Below are 12,914 nucleotides of genomic sequence, written 5' to 3'. Positions count from 1 at the left end.
ACATATGCATGCATAAAAATAAAAAGTTATATTTATTGTGATTATTAGGATAAAAGAATGATCAAGAAAACACTTACCTTTTTTTAGAGAATAGCTGCTCAGAGTCTTCAATTCTTGTTCTTGAAACTCTATATCTTCAAAGCTCTTGGATCACGCTCCTTCTAACGTCACACAAGCATCGGGCCGATATCATACAAGCAAGCAAACATACAAGAATGACTAAGAATGGATACATCAAACAAAAAGAAAGCTTTAAAAGAGCGTACGAAAGGACAGGGCTCGTTGCTACGGTCACGAGAACGAAAGAAACACAGAAAATGGAGTTAGGGTTGAAAAGAAACAGCTATCAGAAGATTTATATTAATAAAGAAATAAAAGAACTATAGACTTTTATTTATTTTAATTTAGAAAACTAATATAAATATATAAAAGAGAAATATCTCTAATTATAATTAACTCATATTATCTTTGTATTTATAAAGACGAAATAGAACTTAGTCAAATTTTATATACATTTCTCTATGTATAAATTACACTAATTAAATAATTAATTAGAAAAGAAAACTTGTGAGAACATTTAAACGCATAACTTTATGATTTGAGTTAAACTAAATAAATTAAATTATAAATATATTTAAGTTGATATTAATCAAATTAACATTAGTCATGAAAACTGTAGTAAAGACTTAATTGAATTTTATTTCGGAAAACTAGATGAGAAGATATTATTCAAATTAAATTGATATCTAATTTCAAAAATAGAAATTATGTTACAGCAACACTGCTAAATGAACGCAAAAAGAACGGATCAAAACAGATCTAAAACGCGAAAACTACGCATAAAACAGTGCTGCAGGGATCTATACGTAATTAACTATAGACTTCGGGGTTAGCAGGAAAGAAATACTAGACTCAGAAAATAGTGCTTGCAAATACAGAAAAGTTTAGGGTTATATCTAAAAAATTCTATGGTTGGGCTGGATTAAGAAGATGTAATAGATCTAAAGGGTTTTCTACAAAATTTGCAAGACACAGGAATTTACACGATAATAAGTTTGGAACGACTGGCGGCCACTGTTCTTGAAATTCCCATCGATTCCTGTAGGGACTAAATCGCGAAAAGCTTGGAATAGCCTCCCATGGTGACCGGTGGCGGCCACTATTCTTGAAATTCCCGTCGATTCCGGCCACAGAAGAGCGTGGGAAGCGGGGCAAATGAAAGAGGACGACGAGGAGATTCCATTCCATACCTTACTTACCATGGGGACGCATCGAGGTGATCGAATTTTGCGGAGGAAGGAGGCGGCTGCGGTCTATTTCGTCCATCTCCTACTGGCGGCTGCTGCAGAGGCAGGGGCGGCCTGCCGGGGGCGCGGCGCCCGGGGGAGGGCGCGGTGCAGGGCGGCCTGCAGGGCTTGGCACCTGGGGGCGTCGCAGAGGCGGGGCACGACGCCCTGGTGGCCGGCGGCCCTTCTGCTGGTGCGCACGGGTGCAGTGCTGGGGAAGAAAGAGGAGCAGGGGCGGTGCAGCTGGTGGCGCACAGGAGCAAGCACGGCAGCAAGAGGCAGCGCAGGGGGCTGGGCGACGGCGGCGTAGGCCTGGGCGCACGGCGTTGGGCAGAGGGCGCGCAGTACTGCAGTAATTCCCGCGAAGATGATGCGCGGCAGCAGCAACTCGAGGGGGAGGCTAGGGCCGGCTACCTGGGCAGCAGGGACCTGATGAAGAGGGTGTCAGGTAGGTTTTATATGGGCGCAAGGGCTAGGGCACAGCGGGAAGGAGGCGTGCAGAAGAACCAGATTGGAACGGGGGTTCGACTCGTGGATTTTTATAGAGCGAAACGCCCTGACTTGGCATGATAGATACGCTAAGGAAAAAGGGACCGTCATGCAGCACCTGGACTCGATCGAGCCTGGCTAGTGGAGGGTGCGGGGCTGAGGGTTTAGCGAGCATAGGGAGAGGTACGAGGCTGAGGGTTTAGTGAGCAAAGGGAGCGATACGAGGCTGAGGGGTGTGGCATGCAGGTGGGCGTGAGGCCGAGAGGTTCGGTTATGAGCTGAAACAGGTTCGGGTGAGGCTGAACATAAGAACGAGCTGACAGTGCTGTCGAACGCGAATGAGCCATTCGAGAGCATCATCGGAGAGAGAGAGGGATCGGGCAAGGTTGTTCGCGGTCTTGCAACGGCGATGCCGGTCGCCAGAGCTGACACGTACGAAACCAGAGACATCATCGAAAACCACCGGAGTCGGGCTACGACTCCGTTTCGAGCGTGATTTGATGACGGAGAGGGATTAGAGGATGGCGGAACTCGAAAGACGATGAGATCGAAGCGGTGGTCGAGCTCAACAGCATGGTTTTACGGTCTTGGGTTGAATTGAACCAAAAATTAATTAAGTCCAGTTTGAGATGGAAAGAAAACGATTTCATTTTCCAAAAGATATTTCCAGACTTAAAATAAATCTAGAAAAGTCTAGATAAATCTTTTAAACTATGGAAAAATACATCCAGAAGAATCCTAAAAATTTCGAGGAAAACTCGGAAGGTAATTTGGGTCACGAGGATTCCAAATAAAATATTTGGGACTCATGAAAAAGAATTTTAGAGCTTTCCAAGTAAAAAAAATAGAGCTAGCTCTTGGATAAATAGAATAATTGCCAGAAAAATCTTTAAAATTCTCAGAAAATCCTATTGATAGATGAACACATTCTAAAAGATATTCACATCCTAAAATTAAATATTTTAGGGTGTGACAAGAAGCATCAAACTTGGTGTTTCTTTTCTTGCACATCGATCTGTTGTGTTATCTTTGTGAGGACAGAACCCAAATGGAAGTTTTCCTTTCTGCAGTGCTGGGTGACCTGACCTCTAGATCCATAAATTTCATCATCAACAAGCGCTCCAAGCTGCCAGCACATACAATGGAGGAAAGTCTGCAAAGGGCTTTAATCCGGGCACAGGTAATTGTCGATGAGGCCATGTGGCGAAAAATCACAAATCAACCCATGCTCCTCCAGCTGGTTATGCTAAGAGATGCCATGCATCGAGGCTACTACATGCTCGACACTTTCAGATACCAACCTCATGATGATGAGGAAGCTAAAGATCAGGCTGTGAGTCGCTCTTCATCTCTGTCTATTGTGAATTTTGTGAAGCATTTATGTTTCCCCAGCAGAGATGCTCTCACTTTGAAAGAAATGCAAGATGCGCTTGACAATTTGAGCTCCATGATCCTTGATGTAAATGAGCTCGTCCTGTTCTTGACAAGATATCCTAGCCTGTATAGCCAACCTTACAGCATGCATCTGCAGCTGGCCAACTGCATGTTTGGGCGCCAGATGGAAGCACAGCTAGTCATCAACTTCCTGTTGCATGCACAACCTCATGGTGCTGAAGAATTAGAGGTCCTGCCGATTGTTCGGACCAAGATATGTTGGCAAGAGCTCCCTTGTCGCTCATGTTTGCAAGGACGAAAGAGTGTATGCTCATTTCTCAAAAATATTGTTCTTTCACATACAGGGTTTTCACAGATGATGAGCTAGCTACTTTTAGAGATGAATGTGAACTAAAACATCAAAATTGTGTGTCCGAATTGAAGTTGGAAGGAAGATTGCTAGTAGTTATTGAGCTAATTGGGGATCTTAATGAAGATGCATGGAGTAGGTTGTACTCCGCTTCTAGAAGGTATGCGCCAAGAGGTAGTAAAATAATAGTTACAAGCCAGTTTGACAATATTGTAAAGTTTGGAACAACACGGGCTTTGACTCTGAAGTATCTCTCCCATGAGGCATACTGGTATTTCTTCAAGACGCTTACATTCGGTAGCGTGGATCCTGAGATGCACCCGAGGCTCACGAATCTGGCCATGGACATAGCTAAGATGCTGAGGAGGTGCCATATTGTTGCAAACACCTTTGCTTGTTTGTTAAGGGATAACTTTGATGTCCACTTTTGGTGCAAGATTCTCGCCTTGTTGAGACGGTCTTATCAGAAGCTTGTCTCCCGATTCAGTGAGCATCTATATCTGATCTTCAAGACCAAAACATACCTGTACTTTTTGGGAGAATGCCTACTTCATCTGAAGATATTGTTCTTTATCGTCGGTATGAACACCCTTCAGGAGAGGAGGTTCCAAAGATAAAATTCCAAGATGTAATATGTGGAAGCGTGAAGCCTCATGGGAGATTTGAGGTCCTAGCATGGAGGTCTGGTATACCTCCTTACTATAGCTATGTCTACACTTGTGAGATTTTAGGGCTAAAACCTAGAGCTGTGAAGAGGAAGCGCTCTATGAAAAAAAGGAGTCAGAAATTGTTAGTTTCTTGACTATCAGGTTCATGCAGGAAGATACCTGAATATGTGTGTTTCTTAGGGTGTAACTGAAGTGCTTCCGTGTCATGTGTAAAGTGTTTAGCTTTTGGAAGAACATTGTATGGCCATAGGCTTTCATGGTAATTGCTTCTTGTTGGTTTCACTATAGATATAATAAATTATATTGCTTGCCTTTGATCTTTCATACTTGCATTTTTTTTCTTTATGTTTTCATTTGAACCCTGAAGTCACTTTGCCAGCTGTTGATCATGATCACTCCTGGTTGTAATTGCGAGATTGAGATGGATAACGCCATGATCAGTTTCTCAAGTCACAAGGCCGGCAGAGCCTCCTCATCTCATGGTACTAGAAGATTTGATTGGCATCCTATCCTATAGCAACCACACTTGTCCAGAAGAGTGCTCAATCTTTCAAGCGCCTCCTGTACTAGTGAATGGAGTATTGGAGTTGTTCAATCTGAGAGTGATTTCATTGCCTGACTTGGTTCTCCAGAGACAGCAAGAGGCATGCTGAAAGTTAATGTTGCCAGTGTGGAATTTCAAAGTTTTTAGCTCTGAAAGTTGATGTAGCTCTGAACAATGACCTGTGGACCAAGGATGTAGCACACAATTGACGTCGGACCTAGCCAATTGCCACCAGAGGATGACAGCACCATCCGGACCCATTCAGCTAGCGTAGGGTATACCAGTCATCCTGTCAATTTGATGCATCTGGAGAGAACGCAACAAGCCAACAATCTCATTCTTCTTCCTCAACTCAGCTCTGCTCGCTTCCCTCGAAAAAACCAGACAAAAAAGAAGCAGAACTCGCCTGCTCGCTGCTCGGGATTGCGGCGATTCGAGGCGGATACCTACAGAGTGAAGGAAGGCGGGCATGGTGCGACGATTTGCTCTCACCGCCTGGGCAGAAGAAGGCGGCAGCGGCGAGGGCGGCCTGAGCAGGAACCGGCGAGGGGACAGCGAGCGAGAGCCAACCAGGGGGTTATTTGAAAAATATCCATCCAAAAGGGGTCCATTTAGAAATATTCGGATAGCGATCCGATCCAGGGGGCTTCCTGCAAAGTTTCCTGTCCGGCGACATGGCTCTCGACGAGGTCGTGGCGCCGCTGGCTCCGCAGCCAAGCATCCCGTGCTCGCCCATGCCAAATTCATGGGCCAAGCTGCTGTCACCGGTCTCACACGCAGGCCACAGCAGCCTCCGCCATATCCGCCGCAGTTCGGCAGCGGGAGGAGACAGCAGAGGAAGACGCCCTCACCCAAGCTCGCTCGGTTGGCTCCGCTCGCCGTCGCCCCGCGAAAGCCGGCCGCGCACTCGAGGTGTCTCACCTTCAGGTATTTATCCCTAGCTGACACTCTACTAAGCACGTAGCCAACTCTGTTCATCTGGTATCCACGCATCTGAACTCCAATCTGAGTTCTGCATTCTGTTGCAATGCAGTCCATCGTTAAATCTTTTCATCCAATCAGATTTCACCGTTTCGAGATGTGTATCATGCGGTGGCTGAAATGACTCTCACTGGATTTCAAATGCCAAAATTTCCACTGCGAGTTTTGCAGTCAGATTCAGAGTTCAGAATCAGAACAGTGCCTGCTTGCATCTGCCTTCTGTTTTCAGTTCAACACTGCAGGCCATTTTGTCAGTACAACACCATGCTTCATGTTTGGTCGCCAAAAGGAGATGGAGCAAGTTGTCAGATTCTTGCTGCAAGCAGGCCTTGTGATGTTACGAAAATGTGCATCCTTCCATTTATTAGTCCAGGAAGAGCTGGAATGGGGATAGTAATTCAGTTAGTTGTTTGTACTCGATCGTGTTAACTTTCAGGTTTATTTACTTGTACAGAAGCCTGATTCAGTAATGATGCTTGCTCACGCCATCATCTTCGCCCTTCTTTTCTTTAGGGATTTGCTGCATGAAGGTCGTGAGCATTAGCAGCCTCTGTACATCACTTTCTCAAGATGTCCAATTGCTCAAGCATTGTTTGATTTCTGACGGACCTCCCCTTTGTTCTGATCAGCAGGATACTTATATGTCTCTTTGTGCTCTCTTCTTTTTATGGCTGGCCGAAGCTACCGCAATAGGTTCCAGATAATCCCACCTGGTTAAATTCATTGGGCTTTATAGGCAACAAAAGCCCAGGAGCTTACAAGTTTTGAACATGCAGAAAACACAACGTTTTCAGTTTTCATAGAGCTTGCATAGTTGCATTGAAATGACAGAACTGAGCACCGAACATAAGCGATGGTGGCAGCGCATTCACCCCAAAGGATTGTCAGAGTATACGATGAAAACTCTGTAAATGTGAAGTTCTAGTCGGATTGGCTTGGAGATAGATCTTTTAGATATCTTTGTTGTAATCTTGTTGTACTCTAGAACTCCTTGCCGAACTGGACATGTAGCAAACTCTTGCGCTGCGGCGCTTATATAAACACGCACCCGTCGTGACCTTGAGTTTGAGGCCGACGTTTCCGCACCTTTGATTTCTTTCATGGTCATCAGAGCCACCTCTTCCACCTAGATCAAACCTCCATGGCGTCAAGCTCCAGCGCTGGTTCCTCCAACCCTCTCCTTGGGATCCAAGTTACTAAGAAGCAGACCAAGAACAACTTTGCGCTATGGTGAGCGCAAGTTCTCACGGCCATCTGCGGTGCTTATCTTGAAGGCTATGTCACCGGCAAGGTCGTCGCTCCCGAAGCCGAGATCGACGAGAAACTAGCTGACAAGGTTGTCAAGGTTTCCAATCCGGCATATGAGGAGTGGTATGCTTGGGACCAGCAGGTTCTAGGGTTTATCTTCATGTCCGTATCCAAGGACGTGTTGACAAGGATCGCCGACGCAACAACGGCAGCCCAAGCATGGCGAGCAATTGGGTAGATGCATGCTTCCCAATCCCGCGCACGATCAGTCAACATGCGCCTCGCCCTAGCTACCACCAAGAAGGAATCCATGTCCATCACCGAGTACTGCAGGAAAGCCCCTCGACGACGAAGAGATGATCGGCTACATCATGAACGGGTTGGACGCTGAGTTCAATCCCGTGACATCTGCTCTTATTACAAGAGTAGAACCGATCACCATGTCTGAGCTGTTCTCTCAACTATTAAGTTTTGAGACACGGCTTGATCTACAGCAAGGAAAATCATCTTCATCTGCTAACCTAGCCAGAAGAGGAGGACGTGGTGGGATGCGTGGTCGCGGCAGCAATCGAGGTCGCGGTCGCAACTCTAATGGTGGCAGCCATGGTCGTGGTGGTGCACCACATCAACGGCAGCAACGCTACCACACCAACGCCACCACATCCAATGATGCAAGACCAACCTGCCAAGTCTGTGACAAGAAGGGGCACACAACCATTGAGTGCTGGTACAGGTTCGACGAGTCTTATGGTGCAAATAACAAAAGTGCAGGTTCTGCTTATGGCGTGGACACAAATTGGTATGTGGATTCTGGAGCTTCTGATCATGTTACGGGAGACCTTGAAAAGCTTTCCACTCGTGATCGTTATGGTGGCAAGGATCAGATCAAAACAGCAAATGATTCATGTATGGAAATCACTCACACGTTGGTCATTCTATTGTTTAAACCCATAATCATGATTTGCATCTTAATAATATTCTTTATGCCCCTGAAGCTACAAAGAATCTTGTATCCGTTCATCACCTTGCTCTCGATAATTCTGCATACCTTGAATTCACCCCAACTTCTTTTTGGTCAAGGATTAGGCAACGAAGAACACAATCCTTAGAGGGCCATGTCGCGGGGGACTTTACTCTCTTCCAAGCAATTCATCCCTAAAAAAAGCTTTTGGTGTCACCAGGCCTTCATTCGAAAGGTGGCATAGTTGCTTGGGTCATCCTTCGCCTAGCATAGTTTCTAAAGTTGTTAGCAATTACAACTTGCCATGTTTAGCTAAGTCAAATAAAGAGTCAGTTTCTGATGTCTGTCAATAGGCAAAGAGTCATCAACTCCCCTATTCAAAATCTTTTAGTGAATCTAAATATCCTTTGGAACTTGTATTTTCTGATGTGTGGGGCCCTGCACTTGATTCAGTAGGAGGGGAAAAAATACTACGTCAGCTTTATTGATGACTTTAGTAAATTCACATGGATCTACCTCCTTAAACATAAGTTAGAAGTGTTTCAGAAATTCCATGAATTCCAAAGTCTCGTTGAGAGAATGTTTAATAGAAAAATTATAGCTGTGCAAACTGATTGGGGCGGTGAATATTAGAAACTTCACTCTTTCTTTGTTAAATGTGGCATCTCACACTATGTCTCTTGTCCCATGCACATTAGCAGAATAGCTCAGCCGAGAGATAACATAGACACATTGTTGAAGTTGGTCTCTCTCTCTTAGCCTATGCTTCTATGCCATTAAAATTCTAGGATGAAGCTTTTCTTGCTGCTGCCTACCTCATAAATCGAACATCTAGTAAAGTGATTCAATTTACTACTCCCTTAGAACGCTTGTTTGGCCAAAAACCTAATTATTCATCCTTGTGTGTGTTTGGTTGTGCCTGTTGGCTGAATCTCCATCCCTACAACAAGCACAAACTTCAATTTCGGTCCAAACAATGTGTGTTTCTGGGGTTTAGTAATCTTCGTAAGGGATTCAAATGCCTTGAGATCTCCTTTGGCCGAGTGTATATCTCACGTGATGTCACATTTGATGAAACAGTTTTTTCCCTTCTCCAAACTCCACTCTAATGCCGGTGCTCGCCTTCGTTCGGAGATTTCCTTTCTCCCTCAAAGTTTGCTAAATCTGAGCACTAATGATGGGGGAAAACATATAGATGATCACGTGTCTGATTTGCATAATATTACTAACCAAATTGATGAAGCGCCTGCAGAAAACAGCACACAAAATGATGTTCCAGGTGATATAGAAGCTGAAACCAGTGCTGGCATGGAACCTGCAGATGATCTGTCTGCGTCCGCTGCTGCTGCACCAGAGTCGGGGTCGCCAGCATCTTCCTCGCCTTCAGTGCTGCCGATAGGTGCTGCGTCCCTGACCGGCGCTGCTTCCCGACAACTCCACGATGCCTGCGGGACGAGTCGCACGCTTCTACATCATCGCAGAACGGCGGGCTCTCGACACCAGAAACAGAACCGATGACAGATCCTCTACCTAGTCCACCTATTGGAGGTGAAGGAGCTTCCGTGGCTCCAATTCAGCCTACCAAGCCTGGCACAAGACTGCAAAAAGGTATAAGAAAAGAGAAGGTCTATACTGATGGAACAATCAAGTATGGGAGGAATGCTTTTCTTGCCACTTCTGGAGAACCATGGTATTTAGAAGAAGCTCTTGGAAATAAGAATCAGAATATATGGCTCTAATGAAGAATAATACTTGGCATCTTGTTCCTCCTCAGAAAGTTATTAATGTTATTGATTGCAAGTGGGTATTCAAGATTAAAAGGAAATTTGATGGCAGCCTAGACTGATACAAGGCGCGTCTTGTTGCTAAAGGTTTTAACCAGAGATATGGTATAGGCTATGAAGACACGTTTAGTCCTGCAGTTAAGGCAGCAACCATCAGAATCATCTTGTCTCTTGCTATTTCAAAAGGATGGAGCCTTCGTCAGCTAGACGTACAGAACGCGTTTCTACATGGTGTTCTGGAAGAGGGTGTTTACGCGAGACAACCGTCTGGGTATGAAGATCCTTCTTTCACAAATTATATTTGTAAATTGGATAAGGCAATATATGGGTTGAAGCAGGCCCCAAGGGCATGGTATGCAAAACTGAGTTCAAAGCTTCTAGCTCTCGGATTTTAAAACATCAAAAGTTGATACGTCCTTATTTTTCTATAACAAAGGGGGAGTTACCGTCTTTGTCTTGATTTATGTGTGTCGGTGTTTAACCGGCTGCCCACCGAGGGATATACCTAAGGTGGTAAGTTTTGGGTGAGGGAACGCCGAGATCAGGAACTCGAAGGTGCAAAGAACACAAGTCTTTAGACAGGTTCGGGCCGCGCGGAGCGTAACACCCTACGTCCTGTATGGTGGTTTGTATTCTCTTTGGTGTAGAATGACCTAATGATCTCCTGTTTCGAGGGGGGTCCCTGACCTCCCTTATATATCCGAGAGGTCAGAGTTACAAAGATGCTAACCAACCCCCTCCGCGGGATCACACCAGAACCGATCTCGAGTAGATCCTCTTCGCGTTGGTTAGCTCTATCTCCTATTTAAACGGGACAAACAAGAGACAAACAAAATGAATAAGAGATAAGACAGGCTTAATCTCTTAAACTTCGTGACATGCCCAGCCTGGTGGCCCCGGGTTTGACAAGCCCCCGAGCTCTTCGTAGCTGAGTACTGCAGGCTTATCGAGTACTTTCGAAGCTGTCTTCGACTTCTTCTGACGATTCGTCTTGAAGTCCTTCTTCGAGTACTTGCTTGGCTGCATCGAGGCTATGAGGTGCTCATGCCCCGAATTTTATTTCTGATATGATGTGCGATTGCAAAATCGCACTCCATATGGAGTAGCCCCCGAGCCTTAGGTTGAATCGGAGAATCAGGCTGAGGGTCTCACTTGTTTGTAGCCTTCCTTACCCTTCAAAGAAATTTGAAAAATAAGTAGTCGATGCCACGTACCCCGCAGCCCCCGACCCTTGAATCCGAATCCCACAAAATTGGAGATAAGGGTCCAAAAATCGTGGCATACAGGCGAAACAAAGACACGTTAAGGAGAGACCAAAGCGATGGTACAAATGATGTAATTAGACCAAAGATTCGAAAAATCCCTTTTTTCGGGCTAATTAGCCCTGAAAAAATGATTAATCAAATATTCAATCTAATCAGATCACCAAATGACCCCTCATCTTCGGAATATTCCACGAAACGACTCTTGAACTTCAGAACAGTAACTTCCCCCACTCCGCTGGTTATTTAACTCCATGATAACTGTAGGAAAAAACCACGCTTTCAATCTGCATTCCATCAAGAGCCACCAAATTCCCCAATCCGAGCCAAACGCCGCCGCCTTCCCCCAAGAAAAATTCCCACCCCGACCTCCCCGCCCCTCTCCCCGTAGCCCCCGAGCATCTCGTGGCCGGCGCATCGGAGATGACGTCCAAGAAGTCAGAGATCGAGGGAATGAAGAAGGATGCGAAACCAACAACCGCGGAGTGGACACATAGTAAGTGCTCCCTCAACAATCTGAAAAAACTTGTTTCCGAGGGGTTGCTGCAAGAGAAAAATCTCGTCAACTGGCGCCCCTCTTTCCGTGAACCTTTCCCCATGGAGAATGACGACGAAATCATCACATTCTACCATTTTGCCAAACGGGGATTGGCCCTCCCCACTTGTTCTTTCTTCCGCGGCCTTCTTTACTACTACGGGCTTGAGCTCCATCACCTCAACCCGAATTCCATCTGCCACATCTCCATTTTCATCCACTTTTGTGAAGCGTTTCTCAGAATTGAACCCCACTGGGATCTATTCCGCTTTCTTTTCCGCGTGAAGCCCCAGCCAACCATGAAAAAACTCGCTGTGGTAGGGGGCGCCGGCATCCAACTGCGACAGCAGGCCGGCGAAAGATACCTGGCATATAGATTCCCCTCCAACCTTCCTGGGTGAAAAAACCTCTGGTTTTACATCGAAAACCATGCTCCCTCCCTGCCAACGAAGTCGAGCAAACCGCCCGTGGTGAGGGGGGAATGGAACCTTGAACCCTCCGGCATGGAAATGATTCAAGTCAAGGAACTGCTGGAGGCCATCGATGCACTGAAGAAGGAGGGGGTGACCGGCGCCTCCGTCATGTTCTCCTTTTACAAGCGCCGCATCCAACCCATCCAACAGAGATGTTGCCTGGGCTTCGAGTACACCGGCCCTGCTGACCCTTCTCGCATGTGCACAGAGGAGGTGCCAGATGAAGTCGCGCTCCAGCGGGTTCAGCGGGTGCTGCTGGACGTGAACACCGTGCCGTACATGCCCACCTTGTACTCCGCGCAACATCCGCCCCCGCCGGTAAGTGCTCGACTTCTTTTGCTGAAGAAATCGACTACTGCGCCGGTACTGAACTGAGGGACTTTCTGCAGGGGCATTCGGAACTGTACTGCAGCTACCCACCGCAGCCGGACCTCCCCCGGGCGTATCACCTCCTTCCTTCTGCAGTCACGGCGGCCAAGAAGGCTCGCCTTGATGCGACCCAAAGCCGCAACGAGTCTGCCGAACGCGCGGACTTGTCGGCGGGGGAAGAAGCTGAGGGAGGTCCGCGCCCTGTTGCCGCCGTTGCCACCAAGGCGGCTCGCCATGCTGCGGTTCAAGGCAGCAGCGAGTCCACTGAGTGCGTGGGCTCGCAGGCGAGCGAAGGGACCGTGGGGGAGCCACGCGGGGACAACTTCTCCGATCAGAGCGTGGAGTTGGCCGGCGCTCTGCCACCGGTGCCGAAGGGCCAGCGCCAGGTGCGCAAACGCAAGACTCAAGAAGTCGAGTCCTCCAGGTACGGAATTGCTGTTTTGGCCAGTTCCAAAGTTTCCATGGTGCTGAGTACTGACAGCATCCCCTTGCAGTCTCCCTGCTCCGCCGCCCGGGACTGAACCCGAAGGGGTGGAGGCAGGCCCCTCTGACGCCGCGACGGTGACAATC

The 12,914-nt window shown here is 46.9% G+C and overlaps 1 protein-coding gene, 1 non-coding gene and 1 pseudogene across 3 annotated transcripts; all 3 read left to right on the top strand.

Moving 5' to 3' along the window:
• The first annotated feature begins 2,760 nt into the window (after nucleotides 1-2,760).
• On the top strand, nucleotides 2,761-4,395 carry LOC112883113 (annotated as a pseudogene).
• A 650-nt stretch (nucleotides 4,396-5,045) lies between these two features.
• On the top strand, nucleotides 5,046-6,313 carry LOC112882441. 2 transcript variants are annotated; one of them, XM_025947509.1, is made up of 2 exons: nucleotides 5,046-5,658; nucleotides 5,794-6,313. In XM_025947509.1, exons 1-2 carry the CDS (start codon nucleotides 5,201-5,203, stop codon nucleotides 5,834-5,836), a joined length of 501 nt encoding a protein of 166 aa, XP_025803294.1. In that variant the 5' UTR covers nucleotides 5,046-5,200; the 3' UTR covers nucleotides 5,837-6,313. The 2 variants fall into 2 exon arrangements, with proteins under 2 accessions (XP_025803294.1, XP_025803293.1); XM_025947508.1 differs by having other exon boundaries at nucleotides 5,765-6,313.
• Nucleotides 6,314-7,298: 985 nt separating this feature from the next.
• On the top strand, nucleotides 7,299-7,437 carry LOC112883678. Its single transcript, XR_003226932.1, has one exon. It is a non-coding gene; the product is annotated as a small nucleolar RNA Z247 (small nucleolar RNA).
• The last annotated feature ends 5,477 nt before the right edge of the window (nucleotides 7,438-12,914 follow it).

Source organism: Panicum hallii, chromosome 2, assembly GCF_002211085.1.
Source record: "Panicum hallii strain FIL2 chromosome 2, PHallii_v3.1, whole genome shotgun sequence".
Lineage (NCBI taxonomy): Eukaryota > Viridiplantae > Streptophyta > Magnoliopsida > Poales > Poaceae > Panicum > Panicum hallii.
This window is presented reverse-complemented; position numbering and strand designations above follow the sequence as displayed.

What these genes read in the sequence shown, in the direction of transcription:
- LOC112882441 (XM_025947508.1), top strand. Translation starts at nt 5,201, where the DNA reads ATGGTGCGACGATTTGCTCTCACCGCCTGGGCAGAAGAAGGCGGCAGC. An exon ending in TCGAGGTGTCTCACCTTCAG is followed by an intron (nt 5,659 to 5,764) that starts GTATTTATCCCT and finishes GTTGCAATGCAG; the next exon opens with TCCATCGTTAAATCTTTTCA.